Source organism: Podarcis vaucheri (genome assembly GCF_965113315.1).
Source record: "Podarcis vaucheri genome assembly, chromosome: Z".
In the NCBI taxonomy this organism is placed as follows: Eukaryota; Metazoa; Chordata; class Lepidosauria; order Squamata; family Lacertidae; genus Podarcis; species Podarcis vaucheri.
The window spans coordinates 52558148-52585830 of record NC_138758.1 but is presented as its reverse complement, the minus strand read 5'-3'; the positions used below and the strand labels follow the sequence as shown (position 1 = coordinate 52585830).

The 27683-nt window shown below is 42.7% G+C and overlaps 1 protein-coding gene across 1 annotated transcript; it reads left to right on the top strand.

The window, feature by feature from the left end:
- Positions 1–991: 991 nt before the first annotated feature.
- CIMIP2A (ciliary microtubule inner protein 2A) lies at positions 992–27512 on the top strand (the record flags this gene model as incomplete). The annotated part of the gene is given in 7 exon segments (XM_082208736.1): positions 992–1211; positions 4253–4594; positions 12169–12249; positions 12252–12284; positions 19698–19792; positions 22355–22472; positions 27410–27512. Coding segments are annotated over 7 exon segments (978 nt in total), but the record flags the coding sequence as incomplete, so codon positions are not given.
- Positions 27513–27683: the final 171 nt, after the last annotated feature.

Here is a 27683-nt window from a genome sequence, read left to right as displayed (position 1 = left end):
ATTTTCCCATTTCCCCCCATTTTTTCGCACGAATATTCCCCTTTTCCACCCCAATTTCCCCCTTTCCCACCCCAAATTTTCCCATTTCCCCCCATTTTTTCGCACGAATATTCCCCTTTTCCACCCCAATTTCCCCCTTTCCCACCCCAAATTTTCCCATTTCCCCCCATTTTTTCGCACGAATATTCCCCTTTTCCACCCCAATTTCCCCCTTTTCCACCCCAAATTTTCCCATTTCCCCCCATTTTTTCGCACGAATATTCCCCTTTTCCACCCCAATTTCCCCCTTTCCCACCCCAAATTTTCCCATTTCCCCCCATTTTTTCGCACGAATATTCCCCTTTTCCACCCCAATTTCCCCCTTTTCCACCCCAAATTTTCCCATTTCCCCCCATTTTTTCGCACGAATATTCCCCTTTTCCACCCCAATTTCCCCCTTTTCCACCCCAAATCTTCCCATTTCCCCCCATTTTTTCGCACGAATATTCCCCTTTTCCACCCCAATTTCCCCCTTTTCCACCCCAAATCTTCCCATTTCCCCCCATTTTTTCGCACGAATATTCCCCTTTTCCACCCCAATTTCCCCCTTTCCCACCCCAATTTTCCCATTTTTTTCGCACAATTTCCCCCTTTTCCACCCCAAATTTTCCCATTTCCCCCCATTTTTTCGCACGAATTTCCCTCTTTTCACCCCAATTTCCCCATCTTTTAATTTAATTTTATTTATTTTATTCACCCCAATTTCCCCCCAATTTTCCCATCTTTTAATTTAATTTTATTTATTTTATTCACCCCAATTTCCCCCCAATTTTCCCATCTTTTAATTTAATTTTATTTATTGTATTCACCCCAATTTTCACCCAATTTTCCCATCTTTTAATTTAATTTTATTTCTTTTATTCACCCCAATTTTTCCCATTTTTTGCCCGATTTTCCCCATTTTCTCGCACAAATTCCCCAATTTTTCACCCCAAATTTTCCCGTTCCCCCCCCCAGCTACAGCGGCTTCTACCCCCAGGTGCGCTACCAGCTGGGCAAGCCCTACGGCCGCCTGACCTGCGACGTCCTGACCGACCCCAAGATCCAAAAAAGTCCCATTTCCGTCCTGGCCCCCCTCCAAAAACCCAAATTCATCGGGGATTTCACCGGCCGGGACCGGCCGTTCCGAGAATGCATGGACCAGCACCAGAATTATATCCCGGGGTATTCCGGTGGGTCGTAATTTTATATATATATATAATTTAATAGATCTAGATAGATAATTTAATAGATATAGATACAGATAGATATAGATCTGCAATTTAATTCATATTTAATATTTTTATGTATCATTGAATAGATAGATCTTTATCTATATCATTTAATAGTGTATTTATTATTATATTAATAATTTATATATATATATATATATATATATATTCAATGATATATATAATTTATATCTAATTCATAAGTTATAGAATTATATATAACTTATGAAGTATATATAAATTATATATATCATTGAATATATATATATTAAAATCTACGAAATATATAAAAAATAATATATAAAATCTACGAAAGCAAATATATATATATATATATATATATATATATATTATATATATGTATATGTATATATGTATATATATAATTTGATAGATATTTATATATATCATTTAACAGATAGATAGATAGATAGATGTCTTTATCTCTATCTTTCTATATCTATCCATATCTGTTTCTATAAATCTTTATCTATCTTTCTAATCTATATCTATATCTATCTCTCTCTATGTATCTACATATATATAGATATATAGCTATATATTATCTATCTCTTATGTATCTATATATCTTTATCTATATATCTATCTATCTCTATCTCTATCTCTATCTATCAATCAATCAATCTATCTATATATCTATATAAGTATCGATCGATCGATCTTTATGTATCTATCTTTATCTATTTCTTTCTATATCTATCAATCTTTATCTATATTTCATATCTATATCTATGTATATCTATCTCTACATATCTTTATCTATATATCTATATATAAGTATCGATCGATCGATCTTTGTACATATCTTTATCTATATATTATCTATCTCTTATGTATCCATATATCTTTATCTATATATCTATCTCTATCTATCAATCAATCTATCTATCTATCTATCTATCTATCTATCTATCTATATGTATCTATCTTTATCTATATCTTTCTATATCTATAAATCTTTTTCTTTCTAATCTATATCTATCTATATCTATCTATCTATATAGCTATATATTATCTATCTCAAATGTATCTATATATCTTTATCTATCTATCTATCTATCTAATCTATCAATCAATCAATCTATCTATATGTATCTATCTTTATCTATCTCTTTCTATATCTATAAATCTTTTTCTTTCTAATCTATATCTATCTATATATCTCTATATCTTTATCTATATAGTTATATATTATCTATCTCTTATGTATCTATATATCTTTATCTATATATCTCTCTATATCTATATATCTATCGATCTATTTTTATGTATCTATCTTTATCTATCTCTTTCTATATCTATAAATCTTTATCTTTCTAATCTATATCTATATATCTCTATATATCTATATAGCTATATATTATCTATCTCTTATGTATCCATATATCTTTATCTATCTATCTATCTATCTATCTATCTCTATCTATCAATCAATCAATCAATCAATCAATCTATATGTATCTATCTTTATCTATATCTTTCTATATCTATAAATCTTTATCTTTCTAATCTATATCTATATATCTCTATATATCTATATAGCTATATATTATCTATCTCTTATGTATCTATATATCTTTATCTATCTCTCTATCTCTCTATCTATTGATCTATCTTTTTATCTATATCTTTCTATATCTATCTATATCTATGTATCTACGTATCTTTATATAGCTATATATTATCTATCTCTTATGCATCTATATATCTTTATCTATCTATCTATATCTATCGATCTTTAGGTATCTATCTTTCTATATCTATACATCTTTATCTATCTTTCTAATCTATATCTATCTATCTATCTATCTCTATCTATATCTTTATCTATATAGCTATATATTATCTATCTCTTATGTATCTATATATCTTTAACTCTCTATATCTATATAAGTATCGATCGATCGATCTTTATGTATCTATCTTTATCTATATCTTTCGATATCTCTGTATCTATAAATCTTTATCTATCTAATCTATATGTCTATCTATCCATCTCTATGTATCTACATATCTATATATATTCATCTATCTCTATCTATATATCAATCAATCAATCAATCAATCAATCAATCTTTATGTCTCTATATCTACCTACCTATCTTTATCTATATTTTTCCAGATCTCTCTCTATCATTATCTATCTATCTATCTATCTATCTATCTATCTATCTATCTATCTATCTATCATTATCTCTCTATCTCTCATCTATCTATCATCTATCTCTCTATCTATATCATTATCTATCTCTCTATCTATCTCATTATCTCTCTATCATTATCTATCTATCATTATCTATCTATCATTATCTATCTATCTATCTATCTATCTATCTATCTATCTATCTATCTATATCTATCTATCTATCTATCATTATCTCTCTCTCTCTCTATCATTATCTCTCTATCTATCATTATCTATCTATCTATCTATCTATCTATCTATCATTATCTATCTATCTATCTATCTATCTATCATTATCTATCTATCTATCTATCTATCTATCTATCTATCATTATCTATCTATCTATCTATCTATCAATCAATCATCTATTTATTATTATTATTATTATTATTATTATTATTATTATTATTATTATTCTCTCTTCCAGACTTCTATTCTTCTTCTTCTTCTTCTTCTTCTTCTTCTTCTTCTTCTTCTTCTTCTTCTCCTTCTCTCTTCCAGGCTTCTATTATTATTATTATTATTATTATTATTATTATTATTATTATCATCATTATTATTACTACTATTATTATCATTATTATTATCATCATTATTATTACTACTATTATTACTACTATTCTTTTTCTCTCTTCCAGGCTTTATTATTATTATTATTATTATTATTATTATTATTATTATTATTATTATTATTATCATTATTACTACTACTATTATTACTATTATTATTCTCTCTCCCAGGCTTTATTATTATTATTAATTATCATCATTAATTATTATTATTCTCTTCCCCAGGCTCCGCCCCTTACCAAGGCTGCCTCCGCCTCCCCGACCGGGCCCCGCCCCCCTGCGCTATCCCTCCCAAACCCACCATCTGCCCGCCGACAGGGGCGGAGCCTCATCCGGTCGCCGCCCCCTGCCACCCCGGCCTCCGATTGGCCTGCGGACCCGGCTGGCGCCAGTTCGCCGCCTCCGTCGCCGGGCGGGATTCGAACCCGGGGCCGAAGACGTACCTGTGCCACCCGGACGTCGCCTTGGTTTGCGGGCGGGAGGAGCGGGCGCCGTGCGACGCCGGGATGGCGCTGCTCTGCGGACAGGGGTGCCGGGCGGCGCCGGGAGGGGAGGTAGGGAGACGGGGTGCGGGTTCGAATTGGGGCCATTTCCCCCTTTTTCCGCCCGGATTTTTCGCTTTTTCGTCCCGGTTTTCCCCTTTTCCACCCCAATTTCCCCCCAATTTTTCCATTTTTTACTCCGATTTTCCCCAATTTCCCCCCTTTTTCCACCCCAATTTTCTCCTTTTCTGCCCCGATTTCCCCCTTTTTCCACCCCAATTTTTCCCTTTTCCACCCCAATTTTTCCCTTTTCCACCCCAATTTTTCCCCTTTTCCATCACAATTTTTCCTTTTACTCCAATTTCCCCCCGATTTCCCCCCTTTTTTACTCCAATTTTCCCCCAATTTCCCCCCTTTTTCCACGACAATTTTCTCCTTTTCCGCCCCGATTTCCCCCTTTTTTCCAACCCAATTTTCCCTTTTTCACCCCAATTTCCCCCTGATTTCCCCCTTTTTTCCACCCCAATTTTTCCCTTTTCCACCCCAATTTTTCCCCTTTTCCATCACAATTTTTCCTTTTACTCCAATTTCCCCCCGATTTTCCCCCTTTTTTACTCCAATTTTCCCCCAATTTTCCCCCTTTTTCCACGACAATTTCCCCCCAATTTTTCCCCTTTTTCCACCCCAATTTTTCCCTTTTCCACCCCAATTTTCCCCCAATTTTCCCTTTTTCACCCCAATTTCCCCGATTTCCCCCTTTTTTCCACCCCAATTTTTCCCTTTTCCACCCCAATTTTCCCCCTTTTCCATCACAATTTTTCCTTTTACTCCAATTTCCCCCCGATTTCCCCCCTTTTTTACTCCAATTTTCCCCCAATTTCCCCCCTTTTTCCACGACAATTTCCCCCCAATTTTTCCCCTTTTCCCACCCCAATTTTTCCCTTTTCCACCCCAATTTTCCCCCAATTTTTCCCTTTTCCACCCCAATTTTCCCCCAATTTTTCCCTTTCCCACCCCAATTTCCCCCGATTTTTCCCTTTTTCACCCCAATTTCACCCCAATTTCCCCCTTTCCGCCCCAATTTCCCCTTTTTTACCCCAATTTTCCCCTTTTTCACCCCAAATCCCCCCTTTTTCCGTCCAAATTTCCCCCCAATTTTCCCCCTTTGTCACCCCAATTTCCCCCTTTTTCTCCCCCAACTTCTCGCCTTGGTTTGCGGGCGGGAGGAGCGGGCGCCGTGCGACGCCGGGATGGCGCTGGTCTGCGGACAGGGGTGCCGGGCGGCGCCATGTGGGGAGGTAGGGTTGCGGGTTCGAGTTTGGCCCATTTCCCCCCTTTTTCCGCATGGATTTTCCCCCTTTTCCACCCCAATTTTCCCCTTTTCCTCCTGATTTTTCCCCTTTTCTTCCCAATTTCCTCCTTTTTCCTGCCAGTTTTCCCCCTTTTCCTCCTAATTTCCCCCTTTCTTCCCGATTTCCTCCTTTTTCCTGCCAGTTTCCCCCCTTTTCTTCCCGATTTCCTCCTTTTTCCTGCCAGTTTTCCCCCTTTTCCTCCTGATTTCCCCCCTTTTCTTCCCGATTTCCTCCTTTTTCCTGCCAGTTTTCCCCCTTTTCCTCCTAATTTCCCCCTTTTCTTCCCGATTTCCTCCTTTTTCCTGCCAGTTTTCCCCCTTTTCCTCCTAATTTCCCCCCTTTTCTTCCCGATTTCCTCCTTTTTCCTGCCAGTTTTCCCCCTTTTCCTCCTGATTTTTCCCCTTTTCTTCCCGATTTCCTCCTTTTTCCTGCCAGTTTTCCCCCTTTTCCTCCTAATTTCCCCCCTTTTCTTCCCGATTTCCTCCTTTTTCCTGCCAGTTTTCCCCCTTTTCCTCCTGATTTTTCCCCTTTTCTTCCCGATTTCCTCCTTTTTCCTGCCAGTTTTTCCCCTTTTCCTCCTAATTTCCCCCCTTTTCTTCCCGATATCCTTTTTCCTGCCAGTTTTCCCCCTTTTCATCCTGATTTCCCCCTTTTCTTCCCGATTTCCTCCTTTTTCCTGCCAGTTTCCCCCTTTTCCTCCTAATTTCCCCCCTTTTCTTACCGATTTCCTCCTTTTTCCTGCCAGTTTTCCCCCTTTTCCTCCTGATTTTTCCCCTTTTCTTCCCGATTTCCTCCTTTTTCTTGCCAGTTTTCCCCCTTTTCCTCCTGATTTTTCCCCTTTTCTTCCCGATTTCCTCCTTTTTCCTGCCAATTTTCCCCCTTTTCCTCCTAATTTCCCCCCTTTTCTTCCCGATTTCCTTTTTCCTGCCAGTTTTCCCCCTTTTCCTCCTAATTTCCCCCCTTTTCTTCCCGATTTCCTCCTTTTTCCTGCCAGTTTTCCCCCTTTTCCTCCTGATTTCCCCCCTTTTCTTCCCGATTTCCTCCTTTTTCCTGCCAGTTTTCCCCCTTTTCCTCCTGATTTTTCCCCTTTTCTTCCCGATTTCCTCCTTTTTCCTGCCAGTTTTCCCCCTTTTCCTCCTAATTTCCCCCCTTTTCTTCCCGATTTCCTCCTTTTTCCTGCCAGTTTTCCCCCTTTTCCTCCTAATTTCCCCCCTTTTCTTCCCGATTTCCTCCTTTTTCCTGCCAGTTTTCCCCCTTTTCCTCCTAATTTCCCCCTTTTCTTCCCGATTTCCTCCTTTTTCCTGCCAGTTTTCCCCCTTTTCCTCCTAATTTCCCCCCTTTTCTTCCCGATTTCCTTTTTCCTGCCAGTTTTCCCCCTTTTCTTCCCGATTTCCTCCTTTTTCCTGCCAGTTTTCCCCCTTTTCCTCCTGATTTTTCCCCTTTTCTTCCCGATTTCCTCCTTTTTCCTGCCAGTTTTCCCCCTTTTCCTCCTGATTTCCCCCCTTTTCTTCCCGATTTCCTCCTTTTTCCTGCCAGTTTCCCCCTTTTCCTCCTGATTTCCCCCCTTTTCTTCCCGATTTCCTCCTTTTTCCTGCCAGTTTTCCCCCTTTTCCTCCTGATTTTTCCCCTTTTCTTCCCGATTTCCTCCTTTTTCTTGCCAGTTTTCCCCCTTTTCCTCCTGATTTTTCCCCTTTTCTTCCCGATTTCCTCCTTTTTCCTGCCAGTTTTCCCCCTTTTCCTCCTGATTTCCCCCCTTTTCTTCCCGATTTCCTCCTTTTTCCTGCCAGTTTTCCCCCTTTTCCTCCTGATTTCCCCCCTTTTCTTCCCGATTTCCTCCTTTTTCCTGCCAGTTTTCCCCCTTTTCCTCCTAATTTCCCCCTTTTCTTCCCGATTTCCTCCTTTTTCCTGCCAGTTTTCCCCCTTTTCCTCCTAATTTCCCCCCTTTTCTTCCCGATTTCCTTTTTCCTGCCAGTTTTCCCCCTTTTCCTCCTAATTTCCCCCCTTTTCTTCCCGATTTCCTTTTTCCTGCCAATTTTCCCCTTTCCCTCCTAATTTCCCCCCTTTTCTTCCCGATTTCCTCCTTTTTCTTGCCAGTTTTCCCCCTTTTCCTCCTGATTTTTCCCCTTTTCTTCCCGATTTCCTCCTTTTTCCTGCCAGTTTTCCCCCTTTTCCTCCTGATTTCCCCCCTTTTCTTCCCGATTTCCTCCTTTTTCCTGCCAGTTTTCCCCCTTTTCCTCCTGATTTTTCCCCTTTTCTTCCCGATTTCCTCCTTTTTCCTGCCAGTTTTCCCCCTTTTCCTCCTAATTTCCCCCCTTTTCTTCCCGATTTCCTCCTTTTTCCTGCCAGTTTTCCCCCTTTTCCTCCTGTTTTTTCCCCTTTTCTTCCCGATTTCCTCCTTTTTCTTGCCAGTTTTCCCCCTTTTCCTCCTGATTTTTCCCCTTTTCTTCCCGATTTCCTCCTTTTTCCTGCCAGTTTCCCCCCTTTTCCTCCTAATTTCCCCCTTTTCTTCCCGATTTCCTCCTTTTTCCTGCCAGTTTTCCCCCTTTTCCTCCTGATTTCCCCCTTTTCTTCCCGATTTCCTCCTTTTTCCTGCCAGTTTTCCCCCTTTTCCTCCTAATTTCCCCCCTTTTCTTCCCGATTTCCTCCTTTTTCCTGCCAGTTTTCCCCCTTTTCCTCCTGATTTCCCCCCTTTTCTTCCCGATTTCCTCCTTTTTCCTGCCAGTTTTCCCCCTTTTCCTCCTGATTTTTCCCCATTTCTTCCCGATTTCCTCCTTTTTCCTGCCAGTTTTCCCCCTTTTCCTCCTGATTTCCCCCTTTTCTTCCCGATTTCCTTTTTCCTGCCAGTTTTCCCCCTTTTCCTCCTGATTTTTCCCCTTTTCTTCCCAATTTCCTCCTTTTTCCTGCCAGTTTTCCCCCTTTTCCTCCTAATTTCCCCCCTTTTCTTCCCGATTTCCTCCTTTTTCCTGCCAGTTTTCCCCCTTTTCCTCCTGATTTTTCCCCTTTTCTTCCCGATTTCCTCCTTTTTCCTGCCAGTTTCCCCCCTTTTCCTCCTAATTTCCCCCCTTTTCTTCCCGATTTCCTCCTTTTTCCTGCCAGTTTTCCCCCTTTTCCTCCTGATTTTTCCCCATTTCTTCCCGATTTCCTCCTTTTTCCTGCCAGTTTCCCCCTTTTCCTCCTAATTTCCCCCTTTTCTTCCCGATTTCCTTTTTCCTGCCAGTTTTCCCCCTTTTCCTCCTGATTTTTCCCCTTTTCTTCCCGATTTCCTCCTTTTTCCTTCCAGTTCCCCCCTTTTCCTCCTAATTTCCCCCTTTTCTTCCCGATTTCCTCCTTTTTCCTGCCAGTTTCCCCCCTTTTCCTCCTAATTTCCCCCTTTTCTTCCCGATTTCCTCCTTTTTCCTGCCAGTTTTCCCCCTTTTCCTCCTGATTTCCCCCTTTTCTTCCCGATTTCCTCCTTTTTCCTGCCAGTTTTCCCCCTTTTCCTCCTGATTTCCCCCTTTTCTTCCCGATTTCCTTTTTCCTGCCAGTTTTCCCCCTTTTCCTCCTGATTTTTCCCCATTTCTTCCCGATTTCCTCCTTTTTCCTGCCAGTTTTCCCCCTTTTCCTCCTAATTTCCCCCCTTTTCTTCCCGATTTCCTCCTTTTTCCTGCCAGTTTCCCCCCTTTTCCTCCTGATTTCCCCCTTTTCTTCCCGATTTCCTCCTTTTTCCTGCCAGTTTTCCCCCTTTTCCTCCTGATTTCCCCTTTTCTTCCCGATTTCCTTTTTCCTGCCAGTTTTCCCCCTTTTCCTCCTGATTTTTCCCCATTTCTTCCCGATTTCCTCCTTTTTCCTGCCAGTTTTCCCCCTTTTCCTCCTAATTTCCCCCTTTTCTTCCCGATTTCCTCCTTTTTCCTGCCAGTTTCCCCCCTTTTCCTCCTAATTTCCCCCTTTTCTTCCCGATTTCCTCCTTTTTCCTGCCAGTTTTCCCCCTTTTCCTCCTGATTTCCCCCTTTTCTTCCCGATTTCCTTTTTCCTGCCAGTTTTCCCCCTTTTCCTCCTGATTTCCCCCTTTTCTTCCCGATTTCCTCCTTTTTCCTGCCAGTTTTCCCCCTTTTCCTCCTGATTTTTCCCCTTTTCTTCCCGATTTCCTCCTTTTTCCTGCCAGTTTCCCCCCTTTTCCTCCTAATTTCCCCCTTTTCTTCCCGATTTCCTCCTTTTTCCTGCCAGTTTCCCCCCTTTTCCTCCTAATTTCCCCCTTTTCTTCCCGATTTCCTCCTTTTTCCTGCCAGTTTCCCCCCTTTTCCTCCTAATTTCCCCCTTTTCTTCCCGATTTCCTCCTTTTTCCTGCCAGTTTCCCCCCTTTTCCTCCTGATTTCCCCCTTTTCTTCCCGATTTCCTCCTTTTTCCTGCCAGTTTCCCCCCTTTTCCTCCTGATTTCCCCCTTTTCTTCCCGATTTCCTCCTTTTTCCTGCCAGTTTCCCCCCTTTTCCTCCTGATTTCCCCTTTTCTTCCCGATTTCCTTTTCCTGCCAGTTTTCCCCCTTTTCCTCCTGATTTTTCCCCTTTTCTTCCCGATTTCCTCCTTTTTCCTGCCAGTTTTCCCCCTTTTCCTCCTAATTTCCCCCCCTTTTCTTCCCGATTTCCTCCTTTTTCCGTCAGTTTCCCCCCTTTTCCTCCTAATTTCCCCCTTTTCTTCCCGATTTCCTCCTTTTTCCTGCCAGTTTCCCCCTTTTCCTCCTGATTTCCCCCCTTTTCTTCCCGATTTCCTCCTTTTTCCTGCCAGTTTTCCCCTTTTTCCTCCTGATTTTTCCCTTTTCTTCCCGATTTCCTCCTTTTTCCTGCCAGTTTTCCCCCTTTTCCTCCCGATTTTTCCCTTTTCCTCCCGATTTTTCCCTTTTTCCTCCCTATTTTCCCTTTTCCCACCCAATTTTTTCCTTTTTCACCCACATTTTCCAATTTTCCCTTTTTCACTCCAATTTCCCCAATTTCCCCCTTTTCCACCCCAATTCCCTTTTCCACCCCAATTTCCCCCTTTTTTCACCCCAATTTTTCCCTTTTTTACTCCCATTTCCCCCCAATTTCCCCTTTTTCCACCCCAATTTCCCCCTTTTCACCCCAATTCCCCTTCATTCCCCCTTTTCCCATCCCAATTTCACCTTTTTCACCCCAATTTTCACCCCAATTTTTTCCCTTTTTTAATCCAATTTCCCCCTAATTTGTCCTTTTTTTACCCCAATTTCCCCTTTTTTACCCCAAATTTTCCCTTTTTCACTCCAATTTCCCCCATTTTTCCCCTTTTTCTGCCCCAATTTTTCCCTTTTTCACCCCAATTTCCCCCAATTTCCCCCCTTTTTCCACCCCAATTTTTCCCTTCTTCACTCCGATTTTTCCCTTTTTCACCCCAATTTTTCCCTTTCCCACCCCAATTTTGCCCAATTTCCCCCTTTTTTCACCCCAATTTTCCCCTTTTTCACTCCCATTTCCCCCAATTTTTACCTTTTCACCCCAATTTCCCCCAATTTTCCCCCTTTTTCCACCCCAATTTTTCCCTTTTTCACCCACATTTTCCAATTTTTCCTTTTTCACTCCAATTTTTCCCCAATTTTCCTCCTTTTTCCACCCCAATTTTTCCCTTTTTCACCCCAATTTCGACCCAATTTCCCCCTTTTCCCGACCCAATTTTTCCCTTTTTGACTCCCATTTCCCCCCAATTTTTCCTTTTCACCCACATTTTCCAATTTTTCCCTTTTTCACTCCAATTTCCCCCAATTTTCCTTTTTTCACCCCAATTTTCCCCCAATTTCCCCCCTTTTCCCACCCCAATTTTTCCCCTTTTCCCCTCCCAATTTTCCCCCTTTTTCCACCCCAATTTTTCCATTTTTTACTCCAATTTTCCCCTTTTCCCGCCCCAATTTCCCCCTTTTCACCCCAGCATTTCCTTTTCCCATCCCAATTTCCCAATTTCCTCCTTTTCCACCCCAATTTCCCCTTTTTCCTCCTGATTTTTCCCTTTTCCACCCCAATTTTTCCCTTTTTCACCCCAAATTTCCCCCCTTTTTCCGTCCCAATTTCCCCCCATTTCCCCCTTTTTCCACCCCAATTTCCCCCCTTTTCACCCCAAATTTCCCCCCTTTTTCCTTCCCAATTTCCCCCCAATTTTTCCCTTTTTCACCCCAAATTTCCCAATTTCCACCCTTTTTCCACCCCAATTTTCCCCTTTTTTACCCCCAATTTCCCCCTGATTTCTAGATTTCTCCTGGCGGGGAAAATCCGGGGAGGGCGGAGCTTCCCTTTCTCCCTAACCCCGCCCCTATCTTTGCCTCCGCCCCCAGACCCGCATCGAAGCCACGCCCCTCCTCCGCCCACCGAGACGACGACGGACATCTGCCGCTTTGACCGCACCCCCAAGATGGACGCCCCAACTTGATCCAGAGGAAGGCCATTTCCGGTAGGCCCCGCCCCTTCCTGCGGAAGCCCCGCCCCCAACCAGAAATTCCCAGGTTCCTCCTTCCCAGGAAGGCCCCACCCCACTTCCTGTGAAAACCCCGCCTCTTCCTCTAGAAGCCCCGCCCCAACCAGAAATTCCCCAGGTTCCTCCTTCCCAGGAAGGCCCCACCCACTTCCTGTGAAAACCCCGCCTCTTCCTCTAGAAGCCCCGCCCCAACCAGAAATTCCCAGGTTCCTCCTTCCCAGGAAGGCCCCACCCACTTCCTGTGAAAGCCCCGCCTCCAACCCAGATATTCCTAGATTTCTCCTTCCTGGGAAGCCCCACCCACTCCATCCGAAAGCCCCGCCCCTTCCTCTAGAAGCCCCACCCACCAGCCAGAAATTCCCAGGTTCCTCCTTCCCGGGAAGGCCCCACCCACTTCCTGTGAAAGGCCCCCCCCAACCAGAAATTCCCAGGTTCCTCCTTCCCAGGAAGCCCCACTTCCTCTGAAAGCCCCGCCTCTTCCCCTACAAGCCCCGCCTCCAACCCAGAAATCCCTAGATTTCTCCTTCCTGGGAAGGCCCCGCCCACTTCCTCTGAAAGTCCCGCCCCTTCCTCTAGAAGCCCCGCCCCCAGTCAGAAATTCCCAGTTTCCTCCTTCCCGGGAAGGCCCCACCCACTTCCTCTGAAAGCCCCGTCCCTTCCTCCAGAAGCCCCGCCTCCAACCCAGAAATCCCTAGGTTCCTCCTTCCCAGGAAGGCCCCACCCACTACCTGTGAAAGCCCCGCCCCCAACCAAATTCCTAGGTTCCTCCTTCCCAGGAAGGCCCCACCCACTTCCTCTGGAAGCTCCGCCTCTTCCTCTACAAGCCCCACCTCCAACCAGAAATTCCTAGATTTCTCCTTGCGGGGATTTCTAGATTTCTCCTTCCTGGCATGGCCCTGCCCACTTCCTCCGGAAGCCCCGCCTCTTCCTCTACAAGCCCCGCCTCCAACCCAGATATTCCCAGGTTCCTCCTTCCCAGGAAGGCCCCACCCACTTCCTGTGAAAGCCCCTCCCACTTCCTCCACAAGCCCCGCCCCAACAAGAAAAGCTCCACCCTCTTCCTGGGAATTCTAGTTTCCTCTTCCTGGGAATTCTAGTTTCCTCTTCCTGGGAATTCTAGTTTCCTCCTTCCTGGGAACTCTAGTTTCCCCCTTCCTGGGAATTCTAGTTTCCTCCTTCCTGGGAATTCTAGTTTCCTTCTTCCTGGGAATTCTAGTTTCCTCCTTCCTGGGAATTCTAGTTTCCTCCTTCCTGGGAATTCTAGTTTCCTTCTTCCTGGGAACTCTAGTTTCCTTCTTCCTGGGAACTCTAGTTTCCTCCTTCCTGGGAATTCTAGTTTCCTCCTTCCTGGGAATTCTAGTTTCCTTCTTCCTGGGAACTCTAGTTTCCTCCTTCCTGGGAACTCTAGTTTCTCCCTTCCTGGGAATTCTAGTTTCCTCCTTCCTGGGAACTCTAGTTTCTCCCTTCCTGGGAATTCTAGTTTCCTCCTTCCTGGGAATTCTAGTTTCCTTCTTCCTGGGAACTCTAGTTTCCTCCTTCTTGGGAATTCTAGTTTCCTCCTTCCTGGGAATTCTAGTTTCCTCCTTCCTGGGAATTCTAGTTTCCTTCTTCCTGGGAACTCTAGTTTCCTTCTTCCTGGGAACTCTAGTTTCCTCCTTCCTGGGAATTCTAGTTTCCTCCTTCCTGGGAATTCTAGTTTCCTTCTTCCTGGGAACTCTAGTTTCCTCCTTCCTGGGAACTCTAGTTTCTCCCTTCCTGGGAATTCTAGTTTCCTCCTTCCTGGGAATTCTAGTTTCCTCCTTCCTGGGAATTCTAGTTTCCTCCTTCCTGGGAATTCTAGTTTCCTCCTTCCTGGGAATTCTAGTTTCCTCCTTCCTGGGAACTCTAGTTTCCCCCTTCCTGGGAATTCTAGTTTCCTCCTTCCTGGGAATTCTAGTTTCCTTCTTCCTGGGAATTCTAGTTTCCTCCTTCTTGGGAATTCTAGTTTCCTCCTTCCTGGGAACTATAGTTTCCTCCCCTGAATTTCTAGTTTCCTTCCTGGGATTTCTAGTTTCCTCCCTGGGAATTATAGTTTTTCCTCCCTGGGAATTCTAGTTTCCTCCTTCCCTGAATTTCTAGAACTTTCTGGGATTTCTAGTTTCCTCCCTGGGAATTCTAGTTTCCTCCTTCCTGGGATTTATAGTTTCCTCCCTGGGAATTCCAGTTTCCTCCTTGATTTCTTCCTGGGAATTCTAGTTTCCTCCTTCCTGGGAATTCTAGTTTCCTCCTTCTCAGGAAATCTAGATCTCCAGGGCGCCTGAACTATATTTCCTGGGAATTCCAGTTTCCTCCTTCCTGGGATTTCTAGTTTCCTCCTTCCTGGGAATTCTAGTTTCCTCCCTGATTTCTTCCTGGGAATTCTAGTTTCCTCCTTCCTGGGAATTCTAGTTTCCTCCTTCCTGGGAATTCTAGTTTCCTCCTTCTTGGGAATTCTAGTTTCCTCCTTCCTGGGAACTATAGTTTCCTCCCCTGAATTTCTAGATTCCTTCCTGGGAATTCTAGTTTCCTCCTTCCCTGAATTTCTAGATCTTCCCGGGAATTATAGTTTCCTTCCCTGAATTTCTAGAACTTTCTGGGAATTCTAGTTTCCTCCCTGATTTCTCCCTGGGAATTCTAGTTTCCTCCTTCCTGGGAATTCTAGTTTTCCTGGGAATTATAGTTTCCCCCTTCCCTGAATTTCTAGAACTTTCTGGGAATTCTAGTTTCCTCCCTGATTTCTTCCTGGGAACTATAGTTTCCTCCTTCCCTCAATTTCCAGAACCTTCTGGGATTTCTAGTTTCCTCCCTGGGAATTCTAGTTTCCTCCTTCCTGGGAATTCTAGTTTCTTCCCCTGAATTTCTAGATTTTTTTCCTGGGAATTCTAGTTTCCTCCTTCCTGGGAATTCTAGTTTCCTCCCTGATTTCTTCCTGGGAATTCTAGTTTTCCTTCCTGGGAATTCTAGTTTCCTCCCTGATTTCTTCCTGGGAATTCTAGTTTTTCCTCCCTGGGAATTCTAGTTTCCTCCTTCCCGGGAATTCTAGATTTCCAGGGCGCCTGAACTACTTTCCCCAGGAATTCTAGAGCACCTGAACTATATTTCCTGGGAATTCTAGTTTCCTCCTTCCTGGGAATTCTAGTTTCCCCCTTCCCTTATATTCTAGAGCTTTCTGGGAATTCTAGTTTTTCCTCCCTGGGAATTCTAGTTTCCTCCTTCCCTGAATTTCTAGATTTCTTCCTGGGAATTCTAGTTTTTCCTCCCTGGGAATTCTAGTTTCCTCCCTGATTTCTTCCTGGGAATTCTAGTTTTCCTCCCTGGGAATTCTAGTTTCCTCCTTCCCGGGAATTCTAGATTTCCAGGGCGCCTGAACTACTTTCCCCAGGAATTCTAGAGCACCTGAACTATATTTCCTGGGAATTCTAGTTTCCTCCTTCCTGGGAATTCTAGTTTCCTCCTTCCTGGGAATTCTAGTTTCCCCCTTCCCTTATATTCTAGAACTTTCTGGGAATTCTAGTTTTTCCTCCCTGGGAATTCTAGTTTCCTCCTTCCCTGAATTTCTAGATTTCTTCCTGGGAATTCTAGTTTTTCCTTCATGGGAACTATAGTTTCCTCCCTGAATTTCTAGAACTTTCTGGGAATTCTAGTTTTCCTGGGAATTCTAGTTTCCCTGAATTTCCATATTTCTCCCTCCTGGGAATTCTAGTTTCCTCCCTGAATTTCTAGTTTCCTTCTGGGAATTCTAGTTTCCTCCTCCCCTCAATTTCCAGAACCTTCCAGCATTTCTAGTTTCCTCCTTCCTGGGAATTCTAGTTTCCTCCTTCCTGGGAACTATAGTTTCCTCCTTCCCTTATATTCCAGAACCTTCCGGGATTTCTAGTTTTTCCTCCCTGGGAATTCTAGTTTCCTCCTTCCTGGGAACTATAGTTTCCTCCTTCCCTTATATTCCAGAACCTTCTAGGATTTCTAGTTTTTCCTCCCTGGGAATTCTAGTTTCCTCCTTCCTGGGAACTATAGTTTCCTCCTTCCCTTATATTCCAGAACCTTCCGGGATTTCTAGTTTTTCCTCCCTGGGATTTCTAGTTTCCTCCTTCCTGGGAACTATAGTTTCCTCCTTCCCTGAACTTCCAGAACCTTCCGGGATTTCTAGTTTTTCCTCCCTGGGAATTCTAGTTTCCTCCTTCCTGGGAACTATAGTTTCCTCCTTCCCTGAACTTCCAGAACCTTCTAGGATTTCTAGTTTCCTCCTCCCTGGGAATTCTAGTTTCCTCCTTCCTGGGAACTATAGTTTCCTCCTTCCCTTATATTCCAGAACCTTCCGGGATTTCTAGTTTTTCCTCCCTGGGATTTCTAGTTTCCTCCTTCCTGGGAACTATAGTTTCCTCCTTCCCTGAACTTCCAGAACCTTCTAGGATTTCTAGTTTTTCCTCCCTGGGAATTCTAGTTTCCTCCTTCCTGGGAACTATAGTTTCCTCCTTCCCTTATATTCCAGAACCTTCTAGGATTTCTAGTTTTTCCTCCCTGGGAATTCTAGTTTCCTCCTTCCTGGGAACTATAGTTTCCTCCTTCCCTTATATTCCAGAACCTTCCGGGATTTCTAGTTTCCTCCTTGGGAATTCTAGTTTCCCTGAATTTCCATATTTCTCCTTCCTGGGAATTCTAGTTTCCCTGAATTTCCATATTTCTCCTTCCTGGGAATTCTAGTTTCCTCCTTCCTGGGAATTCTAGTTTCCCTGAATTTCCATATTTCTCCTTCCTGGGAATTCTAGTTTCCCTGAATTTCCATATTTCTCCTTCCTGGGAATTCTAGTTTCCTCCTTCCTGGGAATTCTAGTTTCCCTGAATTTCCATATTTCTCCTTCCTGGGAATTCTAGTTTCCTCCTTCCTGGGAATTCTAGTTTCCCTGAATTTCCATATTTCTCCTTCCTGGGAATTCTAGTTTCCCTGAATTTCCATATTTCTCCTTCCTGGGAATTCTAGTTTCCTCCTTCCTGGGAATTCTAGTTTCCCTGAATTTCCATATTTCTCCTTCCTGGGAATTCTAGTTTCCCTGAATTTCCATATTTCTCCTTCCTGGGAATTCTAGTTTCCTCCTTCCTGGGAATTCTAGTTTCCCTGAATTTCCATATTTCTCCTTCCTGGGAATTCTAGTTTCCCTGAATTTCCATATTTCTCCTTCCTGGGAATTCTAGTTTCCTCCTTCCTGGGAATTCTAGTTTCCCTGAATTTCCATATTTCTCCTTCCTGGGAATTCTAGTTTCCCTGAATTTCCATATTTCTCCTTCCTGGGAATTCTAGTTTCCTCCTTCCTGGGAATTCTAGTTTCCCTGAATTTCCATATTTCTCCTTCCTGGGAATTCTAGTTTCCCTGAATTTCCATATTTCTCCTTCCTGGGAATTCTAGTTTCCTCCTTCCTGGGAATTCTAGTTTCCCTGAATTTCCATATTTCTCCTTCCTGGGAATTCTAGTTTCCTCCTTCCTGGGAATTCTAGTTTCCCTGAATTTCCATATTTCTCCTTCCTGGGAATTCTAGTTTCCCTGAATTTCCATATTTCTCCTTCCTGGGAATTCTAGTTTCCTCCTTCCTGGGAATTCTAGTTTCCCTGAATTTCCATATTTCTCCTTCCTGGGAATTCTAGTTTCCCTGAATTTCCATATTTCTCCTTCCTGGGAATTCTAGTTTCCTCCTTCCTGGGAATTCGTTTCCCTGAATTTCCATATTTCTCCTTCCTGGGAATTCTAGTTTCCCTGAATTTCCATATTTCTCCTTCCTGGGAATTCTAGTTTCCTCCTTCCTGGGAATTCTAGTTTCCCTGAATTTCCATATTTCTCCTTCCTGGGAATTCTAGTTTCCTCCTTCCTGGGAATTCTAGTTTCCCTGAATTTCCATATTTCTCCTTCCTGGGAATTCTAGTTTCCCTGAATTTCCATATTTCTCCTTCCTGGGAATTCTAGTTTCCTCCTTCCTGGGAATTCTAGTTTCCCTGAATTTCCATATTTCTCCTTCCTGGGAATTCTAGTTTCCTCCTTCCTGGGAATTCTAGTTTCCCTGAATTTCCATATTTCTCCTTCCTGGGAATTCTAGTTTCCCTGAATTTCCATATTTCTCCTTCCTGGGAATTCTAGTTTCCTCCTTCCTGGGAATTCTAGTTTCCCTGAATTTCCATATTTCTCCTTCCTGGGAATTCTAGTTTCCCTGAATTTCCATATTTCTCCTTCCTGGGAATTCTAGTTTCCTCCTTCCTGGGAATTCTAGTTTCCCTGAATTTCCATATTTCTCCTTCCTGGGAATTCTAGTTTCCCTGAATTTCCATATTTCTCCTTCCTGGGAATTCTAGTTTCCTCCTTCCTGGGAATTCTAGTTTCCCTGAATTTCCATATTTCTCCTTCCTGGGAATTCTAGTTTCCCTGAATTTCCATATTTCTCCTTCCTGGGAATTCTAGTTTCCTCCTTCCTGGGAATTCTAGTTTCCCTGAATTTCCATATTTCTCCTTCCTGGGAATTCTAGTTTCCCTGAATTTCCATATTTCTCCTTCCTGGGAATTCTAGTTTCCTCCTTCCTGGGAATTCTAGTTTCCCTGAATTTCCATATTTCTCCTTCCTGGGAATTCTAGTTTCCTCCTTCCTGGGAATTCTAGTTTCCCTGAATTTCCATATTTCTCCTTCCTGGGAATTCTAGTTTCCCTGAATTTCCATATTTCTCCTTCCTGGGAATTCTAGTTTCCTCCTTCCTGGGAACTATAGTTTCCTCCTTCCCTGAACTTCCAGAACCTTCTAGGATTTCTAGTTTTTCCTCCCTGGGAATTCTAGTTTCCTCCTTCCTGGGAACTATAGTTTCCTCCTTCCCTTATATTCCAGAACCTTCTAGGATTTCTAGTTTTTCCTCCCTGGGAACTATAGTTTCCTCCTTCCCTGAACTTCCAGAACCTTCCAGCATTTCTAGTTTCCTCCTCCCTGGGAATTCTAGTTTCCTCCTTCCTGGGAACTATAGTTTCCTCCTTCCCTGAACTTCCAGAACCTTCCGGGATTTCTAGTTTCCTCCTTGGGAATTCTAGTTTCCTCCTTCCCTTATATTCCAGAACCTTCTAGGATTTCTAGTTTCCTCCTTGGGAATTCTAGTTTCCCTGAATTTCCATATTTCTCCTTCCTGGGAATTCTAGTTTCCTCCTTCCTGGGAATTCTAGTTTCCCTGAATTTCCATATTTCTCCTTCCTGGGAATTCTAGTTTCCTCCTTCCTGGGAATTCTAGTTTCCCTGAATTTCCATATTTCTCCTTCCTGGGAATTCTAGTTTCCTCCTTCCTGGGAATTCTAGTTTCCTCCTCGCCGGGCGCCAACCCGGCGCCCACCAAACTACGTTTCCCACACGCAGGCTACACCGGCTACATCCCGCGCTTCCCCTGGATCATGGGAGAGAACTACACCGCCGGGGTCAAGGACGCCATGGACCAGTTCGACCGCAACCAGGTGCGCATGCGCTACAACTCCCGGCGCCCGGTTGTAGATCCGGGGACAAGGTCTGGATCCGGGGTCAAGGTCTGGATCCGGATCCCGTGGGGAAAAGGTCCGGGTTCAAGCTGGAGGGCCCGGCGCCGCCGCGCGCGCTACAACTCCCAGGGTGCGCTACAACTCCCAGGCGCCCGGTCAAGGTCTGGATCCGGACCCAGGCTCATGGTCTGGATCCGGAGTCAAGTCCGGGTTCAAGCTGGAGGACCCGGCGCCAGCGCTACAACTCCCAGGCGCCCGGTTCGAGATCCCGATCCGGGGACAAGGTCTGGATCCGGATCTAGTGGGGGCAAAGTCTGGATCCGGGTTCAAGCTGGAGGACCTGGCGCCGCCGCGCGCTACAACTCCCAGGCGCCCGGTTCTAGATCCGGAGTCAAGCTCCGGATCCGGATCCAGGCTCATGGTCTGGATCCAAGTTCAAGGGGGGGAAAGGTCCGGATCCGGGTTCAAGCTGGAGGACCCGGCACCGCCGCGCGCTACAACTCCCAGGCGCCCGGTTCTAGATCCGGAGTCAAGGTCTGGATCCGGATCCAGGGTCAAGTCCAGATCCGGATCCAGGGGGGGGCAAGGTCTGGATCCGGGTTCAAGCTGGAGGACCCGGCGGCGCCGCACGCGCTACAACTCCCAGGGTGCGCTACAACTCCCAGGTGCCCGGTTCTAGATCCGGAGACCAGGTCTGGATCCGGATCCAGGCTCATGGTCTGGATCCGGGTTCAAGGGGGGAAAGGTCCGGATCTGGGTTCAAGCTGGAGGATCCGCCGCCGCGCTACAACTCCCAGGCGCCCAGTTCTAGATCCGGAGTCAAGGTCTGGATCCGGACCCAGGCTCATGGTCTGGATCCGGAGTAGAGTCCGGATCCGGGTTCAAGCTGGAGGACCCGGCGCCAGCGCTACAACTCCCAGGCGCCCGGTTCGAGATCCCGATCCGGGGACAAGGTCTGGATCCGGATCCAGGCTCATGGTCCGGATCCGGGTTCAAGCTGGAGGACCCGGCGCCGCCGCGCGCTACAACTCCCAGGCGCCCGGTTCTAGATCCGGAGTCAAGCTCCGGACCCGGATCCAGGCTCATGGTCCGGATCCGGGTTCAAGCTGGAGGACCCGGCGCCGCCGCGCGCGCTACCACTCCCAGGCGCCCGGTTCTAGATCCGGAGTCAAGCTCCGGATCCGGATCCAGGCTCATGGTCCGGATCCGGGTTCAAGCTGGAGGACCCGGCGCCGCCGCGCGCTACCACTCCCAGGCGCCCGGTTCTAGATCCGGAGTCAAGCTCCGGATCCGGATCCAGGCTCATGGTCCGGATCCGGGTTCAAGCTGGAGGACCCGGCGCCGGCGCTACAACTCCCAGGCGCCCGGTTCTAGATCCGGAGTCAAGCTCCGGATCCAGATCCTGGCTCATGGTCCGGGTCCGGGTTCAAGCTGGAGGACCCGGCGCCGCCGCGCGCGCTACAACTCCCAGGGTGCGCTACAACTCCCAGGCGCCCGGTCAAGGTCTGGATCCGGACCCAGGCTCATGGTCTGGATCCGGAGTCGAGTCCGGATCCGGGTTCAAGCTGGAGGACCCGGCGCCAGCGCTACAACTCCCAGGCGCCCGGTTCGAGATCCCGATCCGGGGACAAGGTCTGGATCCGGATCCAGGGGGGGCAAAGTCTGGATCCAGGTTCAAGCTGGAGGACCTGGCGCCGCCGCGCGCTACAACTCCCAGGCGCCCGGTTCTAGATCCGGAGTCAATGTCTGGATCCGGACCCAGGCTCATGGTCTGGATCCGGAGTCAAGTCCGGGTCCGGGTTCAAGCCGGAGGACCCGGCGCTGGCGCTACAACTCCCAGGCGCCCGGTTCGAGGCCCCGATCCGGGGACAAGGTCTGGATCCGAATCCAGGGTCAAGTCCAGATCCGGATCCAAGGGGGAGCAAGGTCTGGATCCGGGTTCAAGCTGGAGGACCCAGCGGCGGCACTACAACTCCCAGGCGCCCGGTTCGAGATCCGGAGTCAAGGTCCGGACCTGGATCCAGGCTCATGGTCCGGATCCGGGTTCAAGCTGGAGGACCCGGCGCCGCCGCGCGCTACAACTCCCAGGATGCCGCGCGCTACAACTCCCAGCCGCCCGGTTTGAGATCCCGATCCGGGGACAAGGTCTGGATCCGAATCCAGGGTCAAGGCCAGATCCGGATCCAAGGGGGGGGGCAAGGTCTGGATCCGGGTTCAAGCTGGAGGACCCGGCGCCGCCGCGCGCTACAACTCCCAGGGTGCGCTACAACTCTCAGCCGCCCGGTTCTAGATCCCGATCCGGGGACAAGGTTTGGATCCGAATCCAGGGTCAAGGCCAGATCCGGATCCAAGGGGGGGGAAAGGTCCGGATCCGGGTTCAAGCCGGAGGACCCGCCGCGCGCTACAACTCCCGGGCGCCCGGTTCTAGATCCGGAGTCAAGGTCCGGATCCGGGAAGGGGGTCAGTCTAGACGCCCCCCGACGCCGCGCGCTACGACTCCCAGGCGCTCGAACCCTGAACCCGGGTCTTTTTTCCCCCTAGGAAATGCTAAGGAGTCCCATGTACAGTTTCGGGAAGCGGCTGCCCAGCACCTATTGGCCGAACAGCCAGATTTACACCAGCGGAGGACTCATGCCTTTCTATACGGGTTTCGTGCCGAGTAAGCCTATGGGGTTTCCCATTGTAATGTGAATTTTGGGGGGATTTTTGGAGGAGGAAATCCCATAGAAATGTGATTTTGGGGGGATTTTTCCACTGAAAAAATCGCATAGAAATGTCATTTTTGGGGTAGAAAAACCCCATAGAAATGTCATTTATTTCTGTATTTTCCCGCTTGAAAATCCCATTTATTTCTGTATTTCCCCACTTGAGAATCCCATTAAAAATGTCATTTTGGGTGTATTTTCCCACTCGAAAATCCCATAGAAATGTCATTTTTGGGGTATTTTTCCCCTGAAAAAATCCCATAAAAATGTCATTTTTGGGGGATTTTTCCACTCCCAAATCTCATAGAAATGTAATTTTTGGTATATTTTTCCACTCCAAAATCCCATTTTCCCCTGGATTTCTCCACCCAAAAATCCCATAGAAATGTCATTTTGGGGGTATTTTTCCCCTGAAAAAATCCCATAGAAATGTCATTTTTGGGGTATTTTTCCCCTGAAAAAATCCCATAGAAATGTCATTTTTGGGGTATTTTTCCCCTGAAAAAATCCCATAGAAATGTCATTTTTGGGGTATTTTTCCCCTGAAAAAATCCCATAAAAATGTCATTTTTGGGGTATTTTTCCACTCCCAAATCCCATAGAAATGTCATTTTTGGTATATTTTTCCACTCCAAAATCCCATTTTCCCCTGGATTTCTCCACCCAAAAATCCCATAGAAATGTCATTTTTGGGGTATTTTTCCCCTGAAAAAATCCCATAGAAATGTCATTTTTGGGGTATTTTTCCCCTGAAAAAATCCCATAGAAATGTCATTTTTGGGGTATTTTTCCCCTGGATTTTCCCACTCAAAAATCCCATTAAAAATGTCATTTATTTCTGTATTTTTCCACTCCAAAATCCCATTTTCCCGTATTTTTCCACCCAAAAATCCCATTTTCCCCTGTATTTCCCCACTCAAAAATCCCATAGAAATGTCATTTTTGGGGGATTTTTCCACTCGAAAATCCCATTAAAAATGTCATTTATTTCTGTATTTTCCCACTCGAAAATCCCATAGAAATGTCATTTTTGGTATATTTTTCCACTCGAAAATCCCATTTTCCCGTTTTTTTCCACTCCAAAATCCCATAGAAATGTCATTTCTGGGGTATTTTTCCACCCAAAAATCCCATTAAAAATGTCATTTATTTCTGTATTTTTCCACCCAAAAATCCCATTAAAAATGTCATTTATTTCTGTATTTTCCCACTTGAAAATCCCATAGAAATGTCATTTTTGGGGTAGAAAAATCCCATAGAAATGTCATTTTTGGGGTAGAAAAATCCCATAGAAATGTCATTGATTTCTGTCTTTTCCCACTCAAAAATCCCATAGAAATGTCATTTTTTCCCTGTAATTTTCCACCCCAAAATCCCATTTTCCCCTGGATTTTCCCACTCCAAAAATCCCATTAAAAGTGTCATTTTTTCCACTCCAAAATCCCATAGAAATGTCATTTATTTCTGTATTTTTCCACCCAAAAATCCCATTTCCCCCTTTTTTCCCCACTAGAAAATCCCATAGAAATGTCATTTTTGGAGTAGAAAAATCCCATAGAAATGTCATTGATTTCCGTATTTTTGCACTCCAGAATCCCATAGAAATGTCATTTATTTCTGTATTTTTCCCCTGAAAAAATCCCATAGAAATGCCATTTTTGGGGTAGGAAAATCCCAAAGAAATGTCATTTATTTCCGTATTTTTCCACCCAAAAACCCCATAGAAATGTCATTTATTTCTGTATTTTCCCACTTGAAAATCCCATTTATTTCTGTATTTTCCCACTTGAAAATCCCATTAAAAATGTCATTTTTGGGGTATTTTCCCATTCGAAAATCCCATAGAAATGTGATTTTGGGGGGGATTTTTCCACTCAAAAATCCCATTTTCCCCTGTTTTTTTCCCACTCAAAAATCCCATAGAAATGTCATTTTTTCCTGTATTTTCCCACTCGAAAATCCCATTAAAAATGTCATTTTTGGGGGGATTTCCCACTCTAAAATCCCATTTCCCCCTGTATTTTCCCACTCCAAAATCCCATTTTTTGTGTCTTTTCCCACTCCAAAATCCCATAGAAATGTCATTTTTCCCTGGATTTTTCCATTCCAAAATCCCATAAAAATCTCATTTTGGGGGGGATTTTCCCACTCTAAAATCCCATTTCCCCCTGGATTTTCCCACTCCAAAATCCCATTTTTTGTGTCTTTTCCCACTCCAAAATCCCATAGAAATGTCATTTTTTGTGTATTTTATTATATATTATTAATATAATTATTTTTTAATTATATTATTATTTATATTTATTTTCTATTTTTCTCCCCCCTCAGCGACAACTTTCCCCTCTGACATATATATATGTAATAGAATATATTCTTTTATTAATTATTATTATTATTATTACTATTATTATATATTTATATTATATTATTATTGTTTATATTATTATTATTATTATTATTATTATTAATTTTCTATTTTCCTCTCCCCCAGCGACAACTTTCCCCTTTGAAATATATATATATACACACACACACATAAAATTAATATTTTTTATTCATATTTATTTTCTGTTTATATTATTATTATTATTATTATTATTATTATTATTATTATTATTATTACTATTATTAATTTCCTATTTCCCTCTCCCCCCTCTCCTCTTTCCCCTGACATATATATATTATTTTTCATTTATATTTTTTCTATTTATATTATTATTATTATAATTATTATTAGTAGTAGTATTAGTATTATTATTACTACTATTATTAATTTCCTATTTATTAGTAGTAGTATTAGTATTATTATTACTACTATTACTAATTTCCTATTTCCCCCTCCCCCCTCTCCTCTTTCCCCTGACATAGATATAACATTATTTTCTATTTATATTTTTTCTATTTATATTATTATTATAATTATTAGTAGTAGTAGTATTAGTATTATTATTACTACTATTATTAATTTCCTATTTCCCTCTCCCCCCTCTCCTCTTTCCCCTGACATAGATATAACATTATTTTCTATTTATATTTTTTCTATTTATATTATTATTATTATAATTATTATTAGTAGTAGTAGTATTAGTATTATTATTACTACTATTATTAATTTCCTATTTCCCTCTCCCCCCTCTCCTCTTTCCCCTGACATATATATAATATTATTTTTCATTTATATTTTTTCTATTTATATTATTATTATAATTATTATTATTAGTATTATTATTACTACTATTATTAATTTCCTATTTCCCTCTCCCCCCTCTCCTCTTTCCCCTGACATAGATATATAGCATTATTTTCTATTTATATTGATTTTCTATTTATATTATTATTATAATAATTATTATTAGTAGTAGTATTAGTATTATTATTACTACTATTATTAATTTCCTATTTCCCTCTCCCCCCTCTCCTCTTTCCCCTGACATAGATATATAGCATTATTTTCTATTTATATTTTTTCTATTTATATTATTATTATTATAATTATTAGTAGTAGTAGTATTAGTATTATTATTACTACTATTACTAATTTCCTATTTCCCTCTCCCCCCTCTCCTCTTTCCCCTGACATAGATATATAGCATTATTTTCTATTTATATTTATTTTCTATTTATATTATTATTATTATAATTATTATTAGTAGTAGTAGTATTAGTATTATTATTACTACTATTATTAATTTCCTATTTATTAGTAGTAGTATTAGTATTATTATTACTACTATTATTAATTTCCTATTTCCCTCTCCCCCCTCTCCTCTTTCCCCTGACATAGATATATAGCATTATTTTCTATTTATATTGATTTTCTATTTATATTATTATTATTATAATTATTATTAGTAGTAGTATTAGTATTATTATTACTACTATTACTAATTTCCTATTTCCCTCTCCCCCCTCTCCTCTTTCCCCTGACATATATATATTATTTTTCATTTATATTTTTTCTATTTATATTATTATTATTATAATTATTATTAGTAGTAGTATTAGTATTATTATTACTACTATTATTAATTTCCTATTTCCCTCTCCCCCCTCTCCTCTTTCCCCTGACATAGATATATTATTTATATTTTTTCTATTTATATTATTATTATAATTATTAGTAGTAGTAGTATTAGTATTATTATTACTACTATTGTTAATTTCCTATTTCCCTCTCCCCCCTCACATAGATATATTATTTATATTTTTTCTATTTATATTATTATTATAATTATTATTAGTAGTAGTATTATTATTACTACTATTATTAATTTCCTATTTCCCTCTCCCCCCTCTCCTCTTTCCCCTGACATAGATATATAGCATTATTTTCTATTTATATTTTTTCTATTTATATTATTATTATAATAATTATTATTAGTAGTAGTAGTATTAGTATTATTATTACTACTATTATTAATTTCCTATTTCCCTCTCCCCCCTCTCCTCTTTCCCCTGACATAGATATATAGCATTATTTTCTATTTATATTTTTTCTATTTATATTATTATTATTATAATTATTATTAGTAGTAGTATTAGTATTATTATTACTACTATTATTAATTTCCTATTTCCCTCTCCCCCCTCTCCTCTTTCCCCTCACATAGATATATTATTTATATTTTTTCTATTTATATTATTATTATAATTATTATTATTAGTAGTATTAGTATTATTATTACTACTATTATTAATTTCCTATTTCCCTCTCCCCCCTCTCCTCTTTCCCCTGACATAGATATATAGCATTATTTTCTATTTATATTGATTTTCTATTTATATTTTTTTCTATTTATATTATTATTATTATTATTATTATTATTACTATTATTATTATTATTACTATTATTATTATTACTATTATTAATTTCCCTCTCCCCCCCGCTAGCGATCCGCGACAACTACGCCCAGACCTTCGGCAACAGCACCCGCCAGGCCTACTTCGCCGAGATCCGGCGCCGCCAGCGGGAGGGTTGAAATCAATAAAAAAACGAGAATAATTCATAATCGTCGAACGAGGCTTTTTTATTGGCCGCCCAAAACGGTGACGTCACAACCACAGAGGAACGGAGGGTTTAGGGGAGAGGGGGCGTTCTAGGAAAGCAAGGGGAGGAGGAGAACGTCCTGGAGGACCGAGGAGAGAGGGGGCCTTCTAGGAAAGA